Source organism: Crocodylus porosus, unplaced genomic scaffold, assembly GCF_001723895.1.
Source record: "Crocodylus porosus isolate Cpor-Errol unplaced genomic scaffold, CroPor_comp1, whole genome shotgun sequence".
Taxonomy (NCBI): domain Eukaryota; kingdom Metazoa; phylum Chordata; order Crocodylia; family Crocodylidae; genus Crocodylus; species Crocodylus porosus.
Genome location: NW_017728925.1, coordinates 16230314 through 16254121, shown reverse-complemented (window position 1 = coordinate 16254121; position 23808 = coordinate 16230314). Strand labels below are relative to the sequence as shown.

At 39.3% G+C, this 23808-nt stretch overlaps 1 protein-coding gene across 2 annotated transcripts in view; it reads right to left on the bottom strand.

Annotated features, from left to right (window-relative positions):
• Window positions 1-23808, bottom strand: part of CAMSAP1 (calmodulin regulated spectrin associated protein 1) — a 41579-nt gene continuing 17771 nt past the window's right edge. For both annotated transcript variants that reach the window (XM_019540951.1, XM_019540952.1), the window contains 13 exons: window positions 22744-22885; window positions 21124-21263; window positions 20930-21026; window positions 18432-18609; window positions 15370-15461; window positions 13867-13951; window positions 11031-13467; window positions 8010-8146; window positions 7210-7418; window positions 7010-7112; window positions 6594-6709; window positions 4022-4140; window positions 1-2189 (listed from right to left, as the gene is read on the bottom strand). In XM_019540951.1, coding sequence (XP_019396496.1) covers window positions 1887-2189; window positions 4022-4140; window positions 6594-6709; window positions 7010-7112; window positions 7210-7418; window positions 8010-8146; window positions 11031-13467; window positions 13867-13951; window positions 15370-15461; window positions 18432-18609; window positions 20930-21026; window positions 21124-21263; window positions 22744-22885 — 4158 coding nt within the window. In that variant the 3' untranslated portion in view covers window positions 1-1886. The remainder of the gene's footprint in view (window positions 2190-4021; window positions 4141-6593; window positions 6710-7009; window positions 7113-7209; window positions 7419-8009; window positions 8147-11030; window positions 13468-13866; window positions 13952-15369; window positions 15462-18431; window positions 18610-20929; window positions 21027-21123; window positions 21264-22743; window positions 22886-23808) is intronic.

Below are 23808 nucleotides of genomic sequence, written 5' to 3'. Positions count from 1 at the left end.
TCAGTTAATGATTTTTATTAAATTTCAGTGCTTTGATAAAATAAATATGGTATATAATATCAAACAGTGAGAAATAAAGCACAAGCATGGAAAGCATGATAACAGAAAAATTACACTCAGGACAGCGTTTAATACTTAGCACTTTAGAAATCATAAAGCCTTTAGTTATTTACAGGCAGCCAGCTATCTAACAAAATGTACAATATGTCGCAGCAGCCGATTTAAAAAGTATCCAAAAGGGGAAAGAACTGAGAAGATTGCAATGGAAGACCTTCACTTTCCTCTACTGAACAGTTTATTATGTACCCTATTTCCCCCTTCTGTACAAAACTCACTTTTCAACTCCCATTATTTTTAAAATTTAATAATTACACTGTCTCGTACTTCAGCGCTTCAGTTTCTCTCTAGAATCGGTGTAGTGCCGTGGGCACTGCGAGATACGTATTCAAGTAACACTTCAAATAAAAGTAAACATGTGCAAACCAAAGATATAAACCTACAAAACCCTCAGGTAGTCGTGTCAAAGAAAGATGTAGCCGCGGACCGTACTGACAGATAAGTTGCACTGTAGTTAGAGAATTAGAGTTACTTTAAAGCAGGGGAAAAAGGGGAAGAGTCATATGAAAGAATGGACAAGAACTGCAAATATAATAAACCCTGCTGCCCCAGAAATAAAAAATCTGATCTGCTGAAACACACACAGATTTTCAGGTCATAACTCAAGATTTAATATTTCAACATGAAAAGAAATCAAAGCCATTCGACTTTTTTTGGACTTTTGAAACGAATGCAAATTTTTGTTTAAAAATTGCTTTTAAATGAGAAAAACAAATCAATATATATATTAATATAATCACCCCAAAATTTAAAAAAAAAAAACCAAAAAACCAAACACACTCCATTTTAGAGCATGCTGCTCATTCAGAATAAAGACAGGACAAAGAAAGAAGAATTACATTTCATGACAGAATAAAAACATTACAATTTGTGATCATTAAGTGCACCGTCGTACAGGAGTAACGTGCTCAGAGTGGAAACGTTCTACATCTACCAGAATCTGTCTTTATTAAAGCAAAACGTCCTCGGGACACTACCTGGAACTGAAATCAATGATAACTGTGCTCCATTCAACTTGCCTCAAGTTTAGACCAGGCATATTCCAGCTAGTAGCACCTGTATGCCTCTTCATGATTGTGTTTCAGAAATATTCATCTTTAAATTCACCATTATTAAATTTTTTTTTTTTATAAAAGACCCTGCAATCTTTGCAGTGAACCGATTACTACAAGTAAACCTTGTTCAGAGCAGCACAGGCTGGGGTGCGGGTTTCGGAAATCTGAGAGCTGGACTTAATGTTGGCAGTAGATACAGTACAACAATATGATATATTATACAGCTCCTCAAAAAAAAAAAAAGAGTCTCAAAAGGACATTTTTCCCTAAAGGCTATTTTTTTTCCAAAAGGAAAAAAAAGTCATCACCCAAGATCTGTTCAATGCTTCTACTGAAGTTCAGAGTTTGCCAACTTTAAAAGCGACAGGAAAAGAGGAAGGAATGAGATGGAGAGGAAACAAAACTTAATTATTCCCAATTTGTACCAATGCAAACTTCAAGTAAAAGGAAATCCACTTGTTACAGATCTTGCTACATGCACTGTCTCTCATTTGAAAGCCTCAGTAGTTAGCGCCAGGTGTAACAGCAGATTCATCTCTCTCCAAAAACACTGGCATTGTTCCTTCATTCTTATTTACTTGCATCCACGGATTTTGCTTAGAAGCTTCTTAAAAAAACTGGTTATGGTTTTGCACATTTCATACCAAACTGGAGCAAAATGGTAAACATTTCTTCTTTCAACACAATCCCATTCTTTTCCCCAAGAATTCAGTGTCATTTCCGAGTCTGAGTCTTCTTTGGCACTGCAGGTCGCTTGGCTTGCCACAAATGGTTATGGATTGTAAGAGCATCCACGCTGACGGACATGGTTTTGGCTGGAATCACGTTAAACTGTTTTCTGTCTGAACTGTATTTGTAAAGCTTGTCGATCATTTTCTTGGTGATGCTCTTTGGCCCTGTTCCAGTCAGCTTATAGATTTCTTCTGTGTCAGGGTAGTAGCAGTAAAGTGCTCTAAACTGGCAACCAGCATCACGGAACAAAATGATGTAGTGGTTGGCATCACACTTCTCAAGTTCCTATATTTGAAGGAAGACAAATATGGACATTCTTCATAATAAATAGTGCAAAACAGTATTGGGCTATCAATACATTAAGGACGAAGTTGCTTAACAACAAAATTTTTGAAGTAATAAAGGTTTAACTTGAATCTTCTGCACTTTTGTGGTGAACTAATATTTCCTGAAATAACATTGAGAGAGCCAGCAGACCCCGATGTGTGAGACAACACAAGGCTCTGCCAGAGTAAGGAAAGGGAGAACTCAAGGCGCTGAAAACAACCAACAATATTAGATAGAGAAATCTTCAAGGTGAAATAAAGGAAAAGAAAACAAAATAGGAATATAACCTGTACCCATGTCCACCTTTTCACTACATTTATGCTTCAATTTGTTTCTAATTTGACATCACCAGGTTTTGCAGACTCCTCCGAAATTCATATTACTAAGGGGGCCAAAGGAAAACCTTGCAATACATGAGTTAGTGACCTATTGAACTAAATTTCTTCTGAAGTTGATACTGGTGGCAGAGAAACTCCACACTGCAATGGGGCCTTAAGAAAACATACAGTGAGCGGATGCAATAATTACATTACACCTACTGGACTGAAAACATGATACTCCCTTGCTGGTCTCGCACAGGCACAGGCCTTTCTGGTTTAATACGGCAAGAGAACCAAAAACAATAGGGAAATGGTGATCCTGAATATACATTTAAAAAAAAAAAAAAGATGAGTGCCTTTGGAAGCCCATCTAAATGAAATTTCATTGCTCATCACAAAGGCGGGCCTACATAAGCAGTAATTATAGATTACTCTTGTAACAGCAAGTGTTTAAATACTTAATACTCTCCATAAAAAGCTATGTTACAAAGCCTGGGAAAACTACGTTTACTGATTTAACTGAGTGGATTGAACGATTAGTCACACTAGACATTTCCAGGAGATGAGAAAGCAAGTTGGTATAATCTGTGTCAGCCAAAGAAACTCAGTGACAATGGCCAAAACACAAACAATGAAAAAATTAAATCTCCCACATTTATTCTGAATTATTTTTCTTCCTTTATACTGTACTTCAGCTAGAAATAACTCTAACAACACTGGCTTGTTTCCCTTTCTTGTACTGCTTCTACTATGTCTTATTTTGAGACATAAATGCATAATAGGAACAATATCACAATTTCCCTTTGAACTGAACTGCAGATTTCTCTTCAACCACTTTAAACAAGACAGCCTCTCAACTAGTCAATATTAATATTATTTTCATATGCGCATCACATCAGAACCTTTAAAAATGCAGTTGGGGGCATTAATTTTATTCTAAAACTAAAGTGCTTTTAGAAAGCAAACTATTCTCTGCAATGTTTCAAAGACATGCACAAGTTTAAAATAAAAACAGATTTTGTTATATTAAGACATTTGCTTTATTATATATACTGTACTTTGACAAACTTCTGAAGCAAAAATTATCTTGCAGATATAAAAAATTTAAAGACTTTTAAGATCTTATTCTTAGGCATCATCTTTCAAAATACACCTAGGTTTTACTTTAGTACATCACTTGAAAAATTAAACTATTTTGTTCACATATTTCAGCTTAATTCCCACTTTTGCCTGACCTTCTCCCATGCAATATGTACATGCACTTCCAAAATAAGTTGTTCAAGTACAAGCCTCAACACACAAAAAATACCCCCAAATACATGGTGTGAGAGACTACACTGGGTTAATGAAAACATGCTTTCCTTCAGAGGCATGTTAAGAGAAGAGCATTTAAGATAACACATTAATGAAATAAGCATCATAATTTATTGCAAGTGCATCCCAAACCCTGCAGTTTTAGTAATTACTTACCTCCAATATTGAGTTCTTATGTGGTTCATTCACTTTTCCAGCAAGACAGCAGTGGGATATAGCATTGTGAATTATTGGTTTATTTGACTTGCTGCTGGGTTCTTTAAACAGCTTTGGACCTAGAGAAGAAAGACATGAGCACACGGGTTACTTGCTGTGTATTATCAATAGGTATCTTTAATATCAATTTTTTTAAAATTTTAATTCTATCCATATCTATGAACTGAACAGGTTTTACACTGATGAATAATGTTCAGCACTTTTTTGATGTAAAACACACTTCAGAAAAGAAGCAGTGGTGATTTAAAAAATAAAAAATTAAGTGAGCAGTGAAGTGAATTTAACTAGAAGAATGCTCATTATTCCATGTATTGAGGGGCTCAGTCAAGCCAACGATCTCCTTCTGAGCAACCACTTTCTACTTAAAAGCACCTTTTCCACTCTGTCAACAGGCAGCCTGGTGGCATTTATTCAGTGGGTGGGCAGACAGTACTAGGAAACTTAAACAACCAAGACAGGTTTGTATCAACAGATGAATTAGCCACAGTCAAGAAGCTGCTCCTCAACTAATCACAGTAAGGAGTGTCACCTCCCCAAAACTGGAAGCGTTTTGGAACTGGTTATGGAAAGGGTGATGTATTTAATGTGAGAAGTGGTTTACAGTGTTAGTCTACAGTCAGGCAGAAGGTAGGGTAGATTTGCAATTTATGGACCAACTAAATCAAGCGATGTATAGCATAAGCTTTTGTAAGCAGGGAGCCTACTTCACCAGATGCTGTGAAGGGACTGCAGGAAGCAGAGCTTCTAACAGAAAGCCGTGATTAGAATACAAATAGGGAAGTAGGGAGGAAAGAGATGGGGAACACCTGAGAGAGGCAAGGCAGGTAGGAGAGAAAAAACACAGGTAAACCCACTGAAGGACACAGGGGTTGTAGAAGCTAATCCAGGTAATGGGATTAATCCATTGGCTTGATTTAGACCAGGGGTGGGCAATTATTTCAGCTGGAGGGCCACTTAATGAGTTCTGGGGCCTGTTGAGGGCCATGTCTATCCATCACCATCTCGCCATCCTTCCTTCCCTCCAGAATCTGACCGAAGCTGTAGTCTGCCAGGAGCCCCAGTGCTCAACTGTGGACCCAGGCAGGAGCCAGGCTCTGGAGGGAGGGGGGAAGGCAGGGAGAGAGGGACAGAGAGATGAGAAGAGAGAAAGCAATGCTGCTGCCTGCCCACCTGGTGCAGTAGCAGTGCCTGCCTGTGTCCACAGCTGACGCCAGTGGCAAGTTCTGCGTAGGAGCTTCCATGATGCTGGGAGGGTGGTGGATCAGCTGTGGACATCGCCTGCAGGTTCTTCACTTGGGCTCCTGAACCTGCCTGCTGTGTCCACGGCTGATGCCGCCATCTGCCCACTATGTGGAAAGCCCTGGTTGGGTCCACAGCTGATGCATGATACCGTGGGACCCAAGCAGTCCTCCTAGCAGCACACGGCAGCCAGAGCAGCATGCTGACAGATCCAGGGAGTTGGCAGATGTCCACCCATGGGCTGGATCAAATCTGTTGGTGGGCTGGATCAGGCCCACAAGCCATATTTTGCCCACCTTTGGTTTAGACCATACTTAACAATCCAGATTATAGGTGATTTATTTTTCCACAATTTCTTATTCACATTAATTTTTAAAAGTTGTTGTCTACGAGGAGCCACTCCAAGATCAGTATTGGAAAGTCCAGAAAGATTAAAACGTTCTGCCACAGGCTTGTGTGTCATTCTGGAACTGATGTCAGATCAGTGTTCATTCACTCTAACACACAGAGATTTGTCAATGTAGACAGCAAAGGGGCATTGTGAACATGTGACAGCATATATAACATTAGTAGATGCACAAGTAAATGAACCTCGGATATTACAATCCATGTTATCTGGCTCAGTGCCGATGGGGTCTGCACTGACGATGGGGCACAGATGGCACTTGGGTCCAGGGCATGGTCTGGTGCCTTGGTAAAAAGAGAAGCTAGGTAGTCCATTGCTGGAAAGACACCATTTGACAGCAGGGGGCTGCCTGTAAGCCAGATTTTCTGCCATAGTGGCCTTCAGATGACAGCCATTTTCCAGAAGGGACTAGAGGTCATTAATGATGTGCATAAGGTGTTAAAGCTGGGGTCTCGGGGTTGGTACTGTAACAGGTGGAGTGGGATCTGAGCCTGGCTCTGCCGCTTGAGTAACTACAGTTTTAGGATTGTACTGTGATTGTAGGAACCCTTGCTCCAGATCCTTATGGTATGTTTCCCAGTCAGTGGAATCAGAGCAGATACAGTTGTAACATAGACCTTGGCTGCAGATGATAGATCTATCCATTTGTAAAACATTTTATACAATATGTGAAATACTCTCTACATCTGTAACCCAGTGGCTGAATTTAAAGCTGCTATTAACTAAAGTTTCAGTGCACTAACAGGCCCAAGAAAGGTTCCCAGAAATAAGAACTCAACACAACACAATCCACCGCATTTTCGTGACATTTAGCACTCTGAGCTAGTGATAACATAGAAATGACAAAGCCAAAGAGAAACCATCTACCTGTGTATTCTGCCACTGAAGCAATTGAGGATGCAGTCGAAGCGTTTTCCCAGTCTCGCTCCGTGTTCCTGCTTGGATTCCTGCTCAGTATTGGTAAGGATTCCATCGATTCAACTCTGAACAAAGGGTAGATGCCATATTTATATTTTACTGAACATAAAATGGTTTACCAGACAGCCACTCAGGAAAACTCTTTCCCCTCACCCAACCACATTACTTAGCCATACTTTCTATCATCCCTACTTCAAAATGAACCCAAGGTAAAGTGTACTGTTAAAAAACAGTTCAAGATGTAAATGAGACTGAGGAAAGCTTCTCTCTACTAGTTATGTCCACCTATTAGCCACTTGAAAAAATGGAGTAGTATTTAATCCCAACCACATTTCATAACAGAGGCTTTATTTTTAATTGTTTACCGCTGGGATGGAGTGCCACCAGAATGTATGCTTTCGGGTTCAGTTGTTGCTGCTGATGCCAGAGACAGACTGGAACCGGACTGAGCACTGCTTAAATTATCAGCTACAAAAAAAGAAAAAAGCAAGCATGGTGTCTGACTTTGTTTTAGCACATCTCCAGACTCAAACGGAGTGAAACGAAACAAACAAATCCAACTTACGTGTGGAAGAACACTTTGTCCCTGAATCGCTGTATGACTCTTCCCGATGAACAGACTTCGGCCTAGGTTTCTTGGGTTTTGATTTAGGTTTCCCAAGCCCTTGCTCTTCTAATATCTGCTGCTGTTTTTTCCTCAAATACTCTTGTTTGATGAGCTCCCTTCGAGCCTTCTCTTCTTCTTTCCTTATTCGGTCTTCTTCAGCTTTGCGGCTAAAAGGCAAACATGGCTTTCAGAGGGTACATCTACACATTCAATTCATGCACTTTAGGTGATGGGTGTTAAATCGAGTACCGATATACAAGCAGGGAGACTGCTCCTACATACTCCAATTCCAGTGTGTCAGAGCAGATTTGATTCATTAAGTGTGGCAATTACCACGCTCCAGCAGCTGCGTGCGTCTTGTGTATTAGTGTCCCTTCACTTCAAAATGGCAGTGGGGCACTTTATCTGAACCACCCCTACCATTATTTTGAAGCATGGGGATGCTGATACACAAGATACTTTGGGTGCTCTTCAAGTTGCTCCAATTAAAGTGCCCCTTGCCTTCCCTCCCAACTCCTGGACCACAGGTATAAATGCCCCTTATTGTGAGGTGCTAGCAAGACACATTAACCTATTTTAATGTGCATTAGCTAGAGCATAGTTTTTTTGTAATCCTTTAATGTGCATTAATATAGGCTAATGTGCATTAAAGCATGCAAGTAGATGCATTCACAGTATGCAGCAGTTTGCTATTTTTCAACAAAAAGCATAGGTTTAAAAAAAAATATTCCTTTCCACTGTACTAATGTTATGTTTACCGGGCTTCATCTCTTTTTTGTTCAACTTCAGCTTCCAACTGCTGTTTTCGGAGCCGAGCCTCTTCAGCTTTGCGTTGCTGTTTTAAAAGGAATGCTGCACGCTTTTTTGCTAGTTCATCTTCTGCTTTTTGTTCATCCTGCAAATGACAATTCAGGTAAGTTAGAGAACTCTGGTGGGGACAAAGGAGGGACTAGAAAAGTTCTGAAGGTCAAAACTGAAAACTTTTACAAAGCTCATTTCTTTGCTACCAGAGCCTGAAAGACGAAGTATAAACTACATTTAAATTGTCTGCTACATGAATAACTTGGCAGGAAAAAACCTTGTCAGCGTTCTAGTGTTCATGTAGGTCAGCCAGGGAAGTTGGGAAGAATTAATCTCAATCTCAGTTCAGTGTAGTTTTGTTAACACTGGCATGAAATATAGGGACCATTTGAAACTGCAGCCTATGCTGTACGGTGCAATTGCTATGCTGACCAGGATATCCAGTATCAGTAACTATTCTATTCTAGGAACATACTAACTCAAGCCAGTTACTATCAACTAGATTATATAAAAAGGTAGAAGTCAACTTCACTCAAGTGTAAATAGTCTACTCCAATTCTAACTCATTTAACTACAACTGAATAAAGGAACACTGTTTAGTTGCCAGCTTGAGATATTTGCCATAATCACCACGATCCAGAAATGCAAGCATATAAAATATTCTTACAGATCCTGTGAATTTTAAACAGCTGCAAAGGATATTACATTATTTGAAAAATATTTAGTGCTTCTGCAGTATCGGAGCACAAGCATAATAGAACTTCAGTAATGTGCCCTTCCCCAGCTCAAAGCCAAGCAACGAAACAAGAAAAGCCTATTAGATTACTTAGATTTAAGATCATTGGCATAGAAACTAACTTCTTTTTTGGTGCCTAATACAATAAGATTCTTATGCAGAACAGCAAGTGAAATAATGAGCACAGGATAAAAAAACACCAATCCCTTTGACACAGACATCAAGATTTTGAAATCTGGTTTCTATCCTATTTAGTACAAAAACAGGAAATTCTCCATGAAATACAATTACTACCCTCTCTCTAACTCTACTGGACGTCAGAGATCCTAGGAACCCCAGTTCTGAGGCTGCTGGACTAGGGGACTGGACGTCTGTGCTGCCAACTGGCCAACAAAACCTAATCTCTTAGCTCCCTGTCTAGCAGGTTTCAAGGCATGCCTAGAACAACGAGTTTTGCGGGTAACGAGCTAGGCTCCACTGAAATGATTAATTTGAAACGCACGTGGTCCAATGGAACATGGAGTTTTCAAGTAATAGGCAAATAGTGATGAAAACCAGTTGGTCGTAATTTGCCTGACCAACAACTGTATATGTTGTCTAACACAGCAGGCAAGGTGCAGAAGCAGGACTTACTTCTGGAAGTGTTAACAAGACTCCAGAAACCGAAGAGCAGAAAAGAGTAATATAGAAAAAAACAGATACCCTTCAGTAAAAACAACAAGGAACAGAGAAAAGGATGTGCAGCTATTTCATCACAGAGCCAGTGGAAATAAAAGAGCAGCTTAAGACATTTGTTAGCCGATGTCAAGGTTCTCATTTTCTTTAGTTGGGGATGTGGCATGCTAAGCTTTTCTGCAATACCTGAATTTATTCCTACTTAAAACCAGCAAATTTCACCTCTTTATCCTTTGCGTGTTTGCCACTATTTGGTGCATGGGAAATATTACAAGTCAGAGTTATCACAGATCATCAACTGAATACTCAAACAATTCACAAGTTACAAGAAGCATTTATGCAGGCTTTACGCTATATTGGAAACAATACTTTTTTGCAGAGCAAATAACACAAGACAAAAGTGTAGTGACGGATTAGATTCCACACGATAAGATTTAAGAACAAATTGTTTTAGTGGCTGCTTAAATTCATAGAAGTTGTTTTCTATTATTTCTTTGGCAGACAACTTCAAGCGTAACATCCCATAAAGAGCCTTAAATAAAAAAAACTAAGTATATACTTTTTAAAAGTGCTTAACTACTGTTCCCATTATTTGTGAGACATTGCTACAATTTACCATGCCAAATAAAAAAACAAACAGATACTATCTAGAAACAGAAAAGTGACAATCTAGTCATGAAATAACACTACTGAAAATTGCTTTCAGCAAATCTGTTTAACTGACTATAGAGTAAAACTGAAAATACTGCAGCTAATCTTTCTAGCTGTATTGGGTAGGATATAAATAAGCAGCTACTCTTTTACCAACTCAGTGATGCATAGGAGAGGTTTTTTTCTTAATAAACAGTACAGGCAGCTTACTTTTCAGAAATAGTTATATGAATATATGCCAGGTATAGCAAATGATGATTATTCATATTATGCCATTAATATGCCAACCTTCCCAAAAAAGGCTCAGGGAGGCTTATAATATGAGAAACAGAACAACTCAAGGGGTAACGAGAATAAACAAACACAATAGCAAATAAAGTGAAAATCTATTAAACATCTCAGCCTAGCTTTAGCTGGTCTTGCTACACTTCTGAAAGACGTCCAGGCTCCGGTTCTGACGGGCCTTGAGAGGAAGGGTGTTCCAGAGCCGAGGAGCAACTGCTGAAAACAACCTCCTATGTGTTTTTCCCAAGCAAACTTGGCATATTGATGGTACTTGTAGAAGATTGCTCTCAGCTGACCTTCAGGATTCAGAGAATCACAGAAAACCAGGGTGGGAAGGGAGCTCAGGAGGTCACATCTAGTCCAACCCCCTGCTCAAAGCAGGACCACCCCAACTAGATCACTGTGACAAGATGTAAGGGAGAAGTAAAAAACCCAGTCAAGATGCTGGCCTGACACTAATATGCTAGGACCATGACTTCACTCCTTGACCTAAAGAACTTCCTTTCACAAGGAAGTCTTTCAGACGCAGCTTTTACCATAAAACTGCACCCATGCAATAGCAAGTTAGTCCAAACCAGGTTGGGAAATGAGGCGAAAGATGAATAGATGCAACCAAAACTGCAATGTTTACCTTGAAGAAAAACCCCACTCCAGACTTCTGATCACTTTCGCTGATGATGTCTGTAGAGCTACCTTGGCTTTCAAGGTCTCCTTCATCTGGGGCTTTTAAGTCAGACAAGTCTACTTCAATGAGATTTGCCTTGCTTCGCAGCGGTTCTTCCACTGGAACGTTTTCTTTTCCTGAGCCATCTGAAGAATTTAACCCCGCTTCTTTAAAATCACTGGTCACATCTTTGCTCATTTCAGAGATAATGTTTGCATCTTTGGAAGTGGAGAGACCAAATGCCCGCTGATTACTCTCATCACGGAGTCTATAGCTATCAAAGAAACACTTTTCTTGAGGGACACTTCCATGATCTGGACTATTTTCAAAACTAGTTTCTGTTGGTGTTCTAGATGAATTGTTAGATGGAAATGATCTTAAATGTGGTAGCGTTTCTATGCTTTGGGTTGGAGTCTTAATACGTGTTGTGTTTTGCTGTCTATCTTTAGCAACTTTCAAGTCAGCTGGTCTTCCTGAGCGAGGACTTCGTCCTTGACCAAATCGAGGCGGCTTACGAAGACTGCTCATTCCAGTTGGAGAAAGAGGCTCAACAAAATGAATGGATGATTTTACCTTTTGGTCCTGTGAGTTACTTCTGGTACTGGGTGATGGTACTGTTGGAGTTTTCATAAGAAGTTCCTGTTGCTGAGAAATCTTCAATATAGCCTGCTGAAGCGTACTGATTGTTTCATTTAGCTTTTCAATTGAAAGATCACATTCATTAACGTCCACTTCAGCAACATTATCTTCTAGAAGAGCAGCAGAAATAATCTTGCTTTTTTCTATCTCATGTATAGCAGCAGATTCTTTCGGTTTGTGTTGCTCAGCGAAAGCCAAGTTTTCTTGCATTTTCGCTATTGTCACTTCTTGTGAATCAACAAACATTTCTTCTCTCTCCTCCTCTTTTGCAAGAAACTCCTCAGACTTAGAACTTAAGGAAACATCATCTAGGTCTTCCCCACCGTGCCGAGAATATTCTTTTGGAAAGTGTTCTGGTTTAAGTGGCTGCGGGACATCAACAGGTTTCCCTTTTTTAACAACGTGCAAGAAAGCTGCCTTGCCCAGCTTCAGTCGCTGCCTAGCTGACAGAGCTTCCATTTTTTTCTTCTGGGCTTCTATTGCCCTTCGCTTCTCCTCCAACTGCATATGGAGCTGTACCAATTCAGAAGCCAAGACATTGACATTGTCTTTATGTTGCCTGTTGGGACTTTGCTCTCGCTTCTGTTTCCATGTAGTCAACGGTGCTGGGCAGCTCTCTGATCCATCTGGTGTGGTCTTCTGGGAACTACTTGTACTAGATTTTGTTTCATAACTGTTAAGTCTCTGGAGCTTCCGTTCTGCAAAGTTAGTCATTCTGACACTCCCACTAGTCAAAGACACGCTGCTAATTTGAGAAACAGTACTCAGGCATGGACTTGAACGCCCACTAGCATCATCCTTATCTTCATGTTCCTTCACCTTCATATCCTCCTGTAACTTTGCAGATTCCTCTTCCCCTATATATTTTGCAACTACTGGGTGGTCATCTACCATTACCATGTCCTGTTCAGCATCCTCTATATCTAGAAGATCTGAATCAGAATCATGCCTCACCATAGTCCATGTAGTATCTGGAACGTGTGCGTTAATACCTTTCAAATAGTTGACATTTGCTTTGCTTGCAATGTCTTCATCAGATTTAGCAGCATGAAGAAAGAAGCCTCCAAAGGATTGCTCTTGAGCTGAAGGATCCAAGCTGCTAGTAGCTAAAGGCCTAGAGACTTCTAATACAGCATCTGAGAGCGTCATCGAGTCTGCAGTACTAGGATCTGCAACTGTAGTGAAATCTGAACTAGATATTGGAGTAAAAGTCCTATTGAGATCATGGTCCCCATGACTGCTGCTTGCTTTCTTGCGAGACAAAGGCAAGTGTCCCTCATTTAGTCTCTTTGTTAAGAAACCCCTTTGTTTCCCTTCTCCACACTCATCCACTTTGTTGATTATTTGTTTCTCCTTTGCTGGTTTTAGGACTGCAGGTAATAAAGGCTCCAAGTAAAAACTATCTGTTTTGCTTTCCAAGGCCTCGCTTTGCATTTTTGGAGACCACGTGGTTGCAGCTAGGGTGGGTGCCCTGGAGGACGTACTCGGAAGTTCAGGGACACCATGGCTTGGTGTTTCATCCGATCTGATTATTGCAACAAGTTCTTCATCTTCATCTTCTATTTCAACGTTGTTCAGCAAACTCTTTCCATTTGTTTTAACTGATGCAGCGTGAGGCTGGTGTTTTGGAGTTAGATTGATGATATTTGAAGCTAGACTGTCTTTGCTGATTGATCTAGCCAGGCTGATGCTATCGCCAGAACCAGGGTCCACCTCACTACTTGTAGAATGATGAAGAGCAAATGGCGTTGGCTGAGACAGAGGCCTAGAAAAGACAGAGCTATTAAAAACGGCCTACGGTGCTAAAGCATAAGATAAGCTGGAATCTATTTAGCTATAGTGACTACAATGTATATAGCCAAAATCCACGCTCTATTTTGAGAGGAGTGGCTGTATCAAGAATTCCTAGCAACAATGGATGGCAGCTTGAGATGCTTTTGTTTGAGGGTGAGTGGTTGGCAGTTTCTGAAAGTTACTATACCCCTTTAAGGCATCTCTACTCTCCACCCAAAAATCACTGACCACTTCTAAAATGTGCTAGCCTGAGACCTGTCTCTAAATAACTCATACATGTTACTGCACAAACTTGCCATATAATTTAAGCCCATTCTAGGCAAAAGAAGCTCTTGCATATATATTAAAAAAAAGTTAAAATAGCAGTTACCTAGGTTTTTTCTCTGGCCACGCAAGAACTGAACCTCGTGGCTGTCCATCAACTCGAGTCAAAGAATTAGAACGATGACGATGGCCTGGAATATTAGAAAAATACTTGGGAAATTTAGAAATGGGCCTTACACTTGCAATTTTACTCAGTTCAATAACAAACGCAAACCACTTCACCAACAGATGGCAGCAGAAAACAGGTAAACAGTATATAAGAAAGCAGGAAAAATGAAATAAAGATCAATGCAACTGAAAAACACTGAAAAAAACAGGCATGGAAAGTTAAAATTAGCAAACTCATTTATCTGTTTTACCTGAGATATAGTTTTTGTTAGTAAAAACTGTAAGTCCTTCATGGTTTGTTGTTAATAAGTGTTAAATCCAATTTTTCATCTGGGTAGAAAACCATTTTTTTTGTACCGCTTTAACCACTGTTTAAGACGCACTGGAATCCTGAATAAATTTGTTTTTGCTGATAGATACCTTATTTTTTAATCCATTTCCCAACATTTTGTCTAGTTAAGAGCAATAGCTTGTTTCTGTCCCGAAGAATTTAAGAAGTTGGGCTTACTTTAATTTCTTGCCCTGTGTACTTTAATCGAGGAGCAAGTTTATTTGTGTAACTGGTGATTGTGATACTCCACAGGTGGAAACAAAACAAAAAAAACCCCTCTTTCCTGAAGGATCTTAGCAATCCCTACAATAATGTTAGTATTTGATTCTGAAGCAGTCCAAAAGAAACTGAAAGTCTGCATTCAGACTGGTTGTCACTGAACTTATGAAGTACTTAAATAACAAATCCCAACTTCTCTCTAAATTCACTCATAAGTAGTTACTGAGGAAATTAAAAATAAGTGCAGAGTCATAATGGAATTCAGATTGTAACAATGCATATATTGACATGCTTGTAAATATGCCATATTATTTCAGGAAGAAAAATACTGTCTCTACCACTTTGTGGTCAGCAGCTCTCCGAATAACGTATCTCCATAACCAAACCTCAAGAGATCAATGCATGCAGTTTTACTGAATAGCAGAGCAAGTTGCCAAAAATGATACAACCCATCTCTGGAGATCTGGGAAAGGAAGGACTCGACTCCTATGCCCTGTAGACCTACTAAGTAAATATGCAGTCTAGGTCCTGCCAGAATGTAGCAGCGCTGGCAATCAGAGCACTTCTCAATATGTCTATATCTTACAATTCATCATATTTTTAAGATATAAATTTAACCTCATCTGATAATTCAGTTTTTGAGTACTCTAGTATTAGTTAGATTGAAGCCTTTTAAAAATATAAAAGCAGCAAAAAGGCCTCCATTTAAATTGCACACATTTAAAGATCATACCACCAAATACAAAGGGTTCTAGCAGCTTTTTAAATATATAAATACTCATGAAAGATTTAATTTTGATTCTCTAATACAGGAAAAACCAAACTTCCAGACAGGGAAAGGTGACCAATGCAGAGTGGATCATCTGCTGACAAATTCAAGTGAAGACATACCTGAGCTATCTTCTTCCTGCAATGATTTTTGTTGCTTCTGTCTCAAGGGCAGCAATGGATGGGAGGGGCTAAAGGCAGGGGTCCCTTTGCCACTAGTTTTGAAAAAGTGAAAATAACAAAACAGTAATCACTACCATGAGATTTCTTTTTACAATGGTAGAAAAAAGAAACACAGGAGGAAAGACACACAGCAGGTGATAGCTTGGCCTTATAACAAAATGCCACTAAATATAAACGAGTGAAGGTGAATCTAAACCAATCACGGAAAATTAAGAACAAGATTTCAAGCAGCATTAAAACTTTCCATAAACCATCTGCAATGTTTTTGTTTACCGTGTTCTTAAAATATACCTCATTTTAAAATACACTGGAGACAAATACCTATGCAACTGCTACAAAAAGAGAAAAGAAAGACCGAGTTAAACGTATTACGTGGCAGACCTCAGAACAATTTTAACCTTAACAGTACTTTACTTTTTAAACAAGAGCTTAATTTAATCTTACATAGAAGAGAGGAAGAGAAAGCTGTAGAGTTGTAACCAAATCAGCTAGATATCATCACATTGAGCAGGCTATGAAACTGAAGAAACCATCCACAATGTGATCTGTGTTGGGACAAATAAACTTAAAAATATCCTTTAGGCAGGATGGATTTGCATCTTACAGACTAACTGAAGCAGAGATGCATAGTATAAGCTTTTGTAAGCAGTGGGATTACTTCACCAGAAACACCCATGCTTATGCTAAGCATCTCTGATTTAGTTAGCATATAAGGTGCAAATCCACCCTGCCTTCTTTATATAGGCAACAATCAGTCACCAAGCAAGAAGGTACAAGGCAAAAGTGATCTGCCATGCTGTAGCAGTGGCCACCCTATGGCAGGGGTGCCACAAGTAGCACGAGCAGCCTGTGTGTGTGGCACTGGAAAGGGGGCATTCAACACAGCAGCAGATAGGACAGCAGGCAAAAAGCAAAGCAAAAAAACAAAGCCAGCCAGGAGATCACAGGCAGGAGAGCAGAAAGCAGAGCAGCAGATAAGGCAGGGGGAAGGGGATCCAAGTGACACTTGGGAAGGGTATGGGGCTAATTTGTGGCACACCTGTCAAACAGGTTGGCCCAAAGTACTACAGCACATGTTGTTAGTTGCATTGAAAGACCAAAATAATAGTTTTTAAAACAAACCTATGGTCCACAACTGCTGTTTCTTAATTACTTGATGGAGGGAATTCTCCTAGACCAACAATTAGAATATTTCTTATAACTTAGTGGATTCAAGCTGAATTAATGACTCTGGGGAAACACTAACTTGTCACTGTCTACAATGATGAGTAATCTTCTGCCTAAGAGTAGAGAAAAAAGATAAACTGTTTGGCAATAAAAGTGGCAGTGGAAAATACTGCCATTGGTATCAATGCTCTAACTCAAGAAAGATACAGCAGAAATAAAGGGAATTCAGAGACTAGTAAAGACAATGAGAAGTAAAGGGAAAGAAATGCCCATATGATGCAAAACTGACACGAAAACTGTTTTTAGAGAAAGCAGGGAGGTATGATAAAGTTGTATAACATAACAGGGAGGCCAAAAAGGGGGTCTTTTTACCCACCTTGCATAATTCACAAAGAAGGGAATGCTGAAAAGGTTGAAAGGCTACAACAGTAAAACTGAAAAAGGAACTCTTACACAATTACCCTATGGCAAAAGCATAATGAAATTCAAAAAAAGGACTGGACATTTATCTGACTGCTCAGATCATTACACAGGTTATGGTTAGAAAGGTTAAAAGCCAGGATATAAAACAAACGCACTTCAGAGCACCAGCCAGTTTCTGAAGCAATTAAGAAACTTCCCCTGCAAAGTAGGTTATTTTTAAACAGCTCATTTCAGGGTCTTCACACCTCTCTCAGAAGCAGGTCATACCGGCCACTGTGTGTGAGACAGGATAATGTGCTGGAGCAGTTAACTAGCCTGCTCTAGTATCCACATATTCTTACTTGCGTCCTGATCAATTATCAGGCAGAAAAAGCATTTTCCTTGATTTTGTTTGGGCTAATAAGCTCCTGTTACAGAGCTGATACATTGGTATTGCCCATTCCCCCTCTCACTGAGTATTTGTATTACCTAATACAAGGGCTGTCAAGCAAAAGCAGGAGGTCCCATGTTCTCATAGAGGACAGAAATTAGCAGCACTCTGTTCCATGAACAACTATGTACACTGCAACTGTTGATGATAAAGGTTTCTTGATCCCAGAGTTTCCAGTACAGTAAAAGCTGCATTACCCGGCACCCACGGGGAATGGAGGGTGCCAGATAACAAAATATGCTGAATAACTGAGCGGCATGTTCTGGTTGGAACATTGCCTGTTCGGGCCGCCACCTGTCCCGCCGCGCCTGGGGTTAGCAGAACACACTTCCAAATTTTATCAGCAATGGAAAGTAAGAGCTCAAGCCTAGCAGGTAGGCTCACTGTTCAAAATTCTCTCACTTCTGCTGTCTAGGCAGTGGACTGATTTGACTTCCGGGATTTTTTTTTGTTTTTTTTGTGCTGTCATTTATACAGCATGGTAAATCTTCCATTGGAGAATGGTTTCAGTACTCTATAATTTCTCAGTTGAACAAAATGAATCTAACTTCTGCTATGACCAGAGACGACCACAGCAGGGTGCGGGGCCCGGGGCAGATCAGCCTGTGTGGGGCCCAGACATGGCAGCAGTGGTGGCAGCAGCAGGGGGGGGAGGAGGAAGGTGGCAAGCAGCTGGACGCAAAGCCAGCCCGGCTCTGCAGGGCCCCCCAAAGAACAGGGCCCGGGCCAGTCACCCCGATTCACAGAGCCAGGGACAGCCCTGGCTATAGGACAGTGCTAACTACATTAGATTATTCATTCATGGCAAAGATATGATACACACCACTTTCCTCATGAGAACTGGGCACATTTTAGAAACTGGGTGAAAGAAGCTTCATCTCTCATTTACTGTAACAAAACCAGATAATTTGGGAACAGCAGACATTCCTAGATTACCCAAGTGGAAATGCAAGCAAGATAATGGATACAGAAACAGACTTACAGATATTCAGATTCTTCAGGGTGCAGGTAATACCTGTTGCAAGCTTCTGGGGGTAGCTGAATTGAAGGCTGCAGGTCAGCTGAATTGGTATTAGCTGGACTAGCCATGAAACTTCGTTTGGTTGCATTGGAAATAGGAACAGGAGGACGACTGCTCTTCTGCTGCAATACCGTTTTAGCTGCACACATATATATAATGTTACCAAAAAGGATTCCTATAAAAGCACACCAGACTAACACAAGATCTTTCTAGCCTGAAGGCAGGTGCTCAGAGTTAAAACTTCTACTTTAAATTTCACATTAGGTTTTGTAACCTTTACAGAAAAGAGTTACTCAAAGTACAGGATAACCTTAACTTTTAAACTTAGATGCGAAAATCCTGAGGACATGATAGCGAATTGTAGGGGGTAGGGTGGGGGGAGGGAAATCAGACAAGCTAGGCCAAACTAAAATAGTGGCATTTTAATTAATACTAACAATTTGTGGATGAAATAATCTAAGTGCATCTGAAATGCATGCTATAGCTGAATCCAAGTCTTCTGAAGCAGTAATACTCAATAGTTACCCAATGTATTTTTCACACCATTTGGAGTCTTAAAAGTAAAGCAGCCATTCTAAATTTTAAACTAATATAAGATGCCTGAGAAAAGTGGTATCAATTTCAATAGTTTCAGCCAAAAGAGGATTAGTGCTTCTACTTTTATTCATTTATCTAAAAAAGTCACTATTTTCACTTATTTCTGTACACATTTTTCATCACATCTTCAGTACAAGTTACCCAGCCTAACTTGGGAGCAGTCGGAAACACTCAACACAAGCTGTACAGTGTGATTTGATTAGCAGCTGATGCCTTGTGCTTAAAAACAGTAAGCTGTAGTTGTGCCCTCATTCACTTATTAGCTCAAACAGCAGGTGTACTCGAGCTCAAGCTGCAGCCCAAACCTTGTGACAGACCAGCTACCATGAGTTAGAGCACCATTTTGCTCAAACTAGAGATTTGTGAGTATGGGTAGGAATAATAGTAATAGGAAAGGGTGCAACTCAGCAGCACACAGCTGAAGTCACGCACCTAAGGGCCGTCAGGAATTTATGCTACACGCTGGAACCTCATCCATCAGAAATAAGACTGAGCTGGAAAAAGACCAGGGTGTATTAGCTGATTGCAGGAGGCTGAGCAAGAGTGATGAGCATGATAGAGTGATGAAAAAGGCAAATTTGTAGATGCATCACTCAAGTTATTTCCAGCAAAGATAGAAGTATTTTAATGAACACCTTGCTGGGGTCGTTTGACCCCAGTACTCTTTCCTGCCATGGCAGGGGGTCGGACTCGATGATCTGCTCAGGTCCCTTCAGACCCCACTAACTATGAAACTATAATGTCACTGTACAGGGAACTCACGAGACCTCACCTGGAACATGGCATACAAGACTGGTCTCCCATGCTGTGGTTGGAATTAATTTGTCATGAATAGGTGCAGAGCAGGGCTAACAGATGATCAAGAGAATGGACAGCTTATCATACAGGAGGGTTTGGCTTGATTAGCTTAGCAAAACAAAGGCTGAGAGGGGGTACAACTGCTCTTTATATGAGGGAAATGCAAGGGGAGGGATGAAAAACTAGTTAAGGCAAAAGATAATGCTGACACAAGATACATGGATATAAGACTGGCCACAACTAAATTTAGGCTGGAAATTATAAGTTTTCTAAACATCAGAGCTGTGAGATTCTGGAAGAGCTTTCCAACAAAAACAGTGGAACAAAAAAGATTCTAGGTTTAAGATAAGAGTTTTAGTAATGTATAAAACAGATGTTACAATATAGATGTTTACAGTAGCAGGAGATTGGACAAAATAACTGAGGAGGTCCTTTCCTACCTAACAATTCCTTTTTCTTTTACCAAGTTTGAAAATGAACCTCTAAAGCAGTACGAATGAACAACCAATTTAGCACCTCTTCCCATGGAAAGTGTCAGGAGTTTAAAAGGTATCTGTTTTTTAAAGATTCTGAAGCTGTTAGAAGGCAAATTATACAAATACATATATTTCAATCCACAGCTTGATCAAGGAGCATTTTTTTTCCTTCATATTTTTCAAAAGGAAAAACAATCATTGGAAGGAAAACAAATAGAAGAGGAAAAAGTTTTGCAAAATAAGCTCTTTCATTACAGTTTATACACAGTAAAAGCTTTGTTATCTGGCATGAGTGGGGTAAAGGGGGTGCTGGTTATCTATAAACTATGGTTACTTGAGTGTTATACAGAAGACAGTGCCACACTTGTAGCGCAAACACTTGATGTGCATGCGCAAGCCGGATAGACTCAGCAAAGATTCCGGTTGCTAAAGTGAGGATTTGTATTGGGGGATATTGGAAATCCCAGTTAATAGAGTATTCCCATTAGTAAAATGCAGGTTAACACTGCTTTTACTGTATTAGTAAATGTCCCTCACCCCCCTCCCTAGCTCAAACACTAATATCAACCTAAAGTTAAAGAATCTCACCATCTTTTATTTCTTGAACGTCCCTGGGCTGTACGAAGTCTGGCTTGACATTCTCAAACCACCAGAATAGTTCCGCAATGAAAACCATGACATTGGGCTAAGAAAACAAATCCAAAAAAACACATCACCATTCACGCTAATGGCTTCTCTTATATTTTGCATAAAAAAAAGATTAATTCAACCAGATGCCTCACCTTTAGGACTAAAGGAGCATATAGCATGTCCTCTAATGTGAGGTAAAAACATTTATTTAGATATTCATTTGAGAATTCTTTCAGAAGCTGAATATTGTAGAGGCTGTCTGCAATTGAGGTTACCTCCTTCAAACAGATATCTGGAGGGAGACACAAAAATGAATGAATTAAATAAGGGATCACCATGTATTGCACAACTACTGTAAATGATAAGTATGGAAGAAATGAAATCCCACACTAATAGTAGGGTTATAAGAGACCCTGGGTCAGAAGACCACTTGCAATTTTTTGACAGAATACCTTTGGGCCCACATAGCTATTTATCTATCTGCAGCTAAACAGACCTTGAAAGTATCCCTGTATCAGCATTATGGCTGTTCAAACCCTCTAAAAGAAGAAAGGAGAAACGACAAGGATTTCCAGCACAAAAACCTGAAGAATCCTAAGAAAGACTCATCAGTTGATCCTAAAGTGAAGCTAATCATCAAAAGGAAAACTTAGTGTTAAGGTAAAGTAAAAGGAAAGCCAAAAATCATAGACAAAACACAAATGATTCTGTATTCAGTTTGACCTCTGATCTAAACAGGTACTTGGAAATGATAGACAAAATCTAAAATAATGGAAGCAAAATGCACGTAAACATAACAAAACACTTCCAGAGCAACAGCCTTAATTTGAAGAGAAAAAAGAAAAGGTTATTTCCATTATAAAATGCCACAACCCCTCTGAGTGCTTTTTAAAAAAAGCAACATTTAAAGATTATAGCTTTGAATGCCAGATGATTGCATCACCATCCAGTCTATCACACTTTACAAACGGCTGGACTTTAATAACTGCATTAATATGTTTGTATACTATCAAAATTACACAAAAATACCTGTCCTTTTTACATCATTATTTTCCTTCCAAAAACAAATTTAGCATTCAATAAGATTTGATACGGTACATTGGCAGGCTCTCACATTTTATGACATGTTTGTAAATGCCTGATACTTTCATGACAATCTATTTAAAATATCCCTCTTTTTTCTTAAAATACATTTATTAAACAGAGATCAAATTGACACTACATCTTGAAGAATAGGTCAAATGAACGAACAAGAGAAGAAGTGATTAAACATATTATGAAAATAAAGCATGGTTCTCTGCTACCTTGCATTTTATGTAGTAATGTATGTCTGCGGAAAGCAAAAATGTTGAAAATATCAACTGACAGCTGTTGAACACCTACATCTTTTCCTAAAATGGAATTTGACCCCAACTTATTTTATTATTATTATACTCTAAAAAGGAAAAAAAAAAAATTCCTGGATTTACGAAACAAAATAAAGATGAATTGCTGAGATTATTAAATATACGATAAATTTAGTTACTCATCAAAATGCATTTGCGAAGCAAAGTCATGTACCAAAAGGAGGCTCTTTTTTGGAATACAAGTTACGGATTATATTAACAAGTTATTTCTTGTTAGTATAGATCTATCTATATCTATGAGACCTTACGTTTATTTATCTATACATCTATATCTATCTCTATATAGATATATATCTATTATCTGACTATATGTTTCTAACTGCATTTTTTCAAAGTGAAATACTTTTTCAAAGAATCTTCCCATACCATCTAGCTTCATTTGTTCTGGACAATAGTAGTGTATGACAGCTAGAAGAGCTGCACCATCGCTGCCATCCTTCATGAGATCTTCAAGCATAGGGAAGTACGGTAATTGCCTGCTTGAAAGATGATCTCGACGATAACGAACCTAAATAAAGACAAGCAGTTGCATTATGCTAATAAGAATCGCTATGCTTTCATAAGTACTCAAATTCCCTATGGCGCATCTTTAAGTTGTTAATTTCAGTTAATTCTCTTTTCTCAACAAAAGTCAAATTTAACAAGCACCACTCTTCCCTTTTAAAGATTTACCCCTAACTCTTGAAAGTAATTCATGCTGCCCAAACCAAACTGTACCTGTACAACAGCTTTTTGCTGTGAAAGTAAGATCATAAGTCCTCCATTTAGAGACACAAATGCAAAATATCAAATCCAAAAGATAAACATTACACCCAAGCCACTTCACATTTGAACAGCAGACAAGAAGCTTCATTATGGTTAGGGTATCAGCCTCCTATTCGTTACCTACTCTCAAACCAAATCTTTCTTAATATGTACGCAAGCAGCTAAGTCAAACTTCACTTGAAGTTGAGACAGGACACCCCATGCAGCAGCACCAATATAAACTATAATTTTGCACAGCAGAAAAACAAATTAAGAAATTTAGGCCACTGCTTTCAGTGACAATATTCCCAGGGACTTCATCATTCAGAAAGTTCAGGCAATGCTGAGCATTCCCGAGAATCCTACCCTAAAGACTTTAGAAAGTAGCAGGTAATTTTGAAAAAAGTCCAACAAAAAAGGGGAATAAACCATTAGGAATGGCTTGTTTTTCAAAGGAAATTAATATTAACTTGAAATAATTTAAATAAACTACATGCTAAGTTAGCAGGATGCCTCAGCAGTTCAAGAATTTGTTTTTGAGGTTTTAACTACAGCATGGAGCGACAGCACAAATGAGCACACACTATGGAGCTTAGCAGAATTAACTTTCAGAATGGGAAAATAAGACTAGAGTCATACATTTAGTGCATTAAACATCAACCAGCGTTTGAGAAGCTATTTATCTAA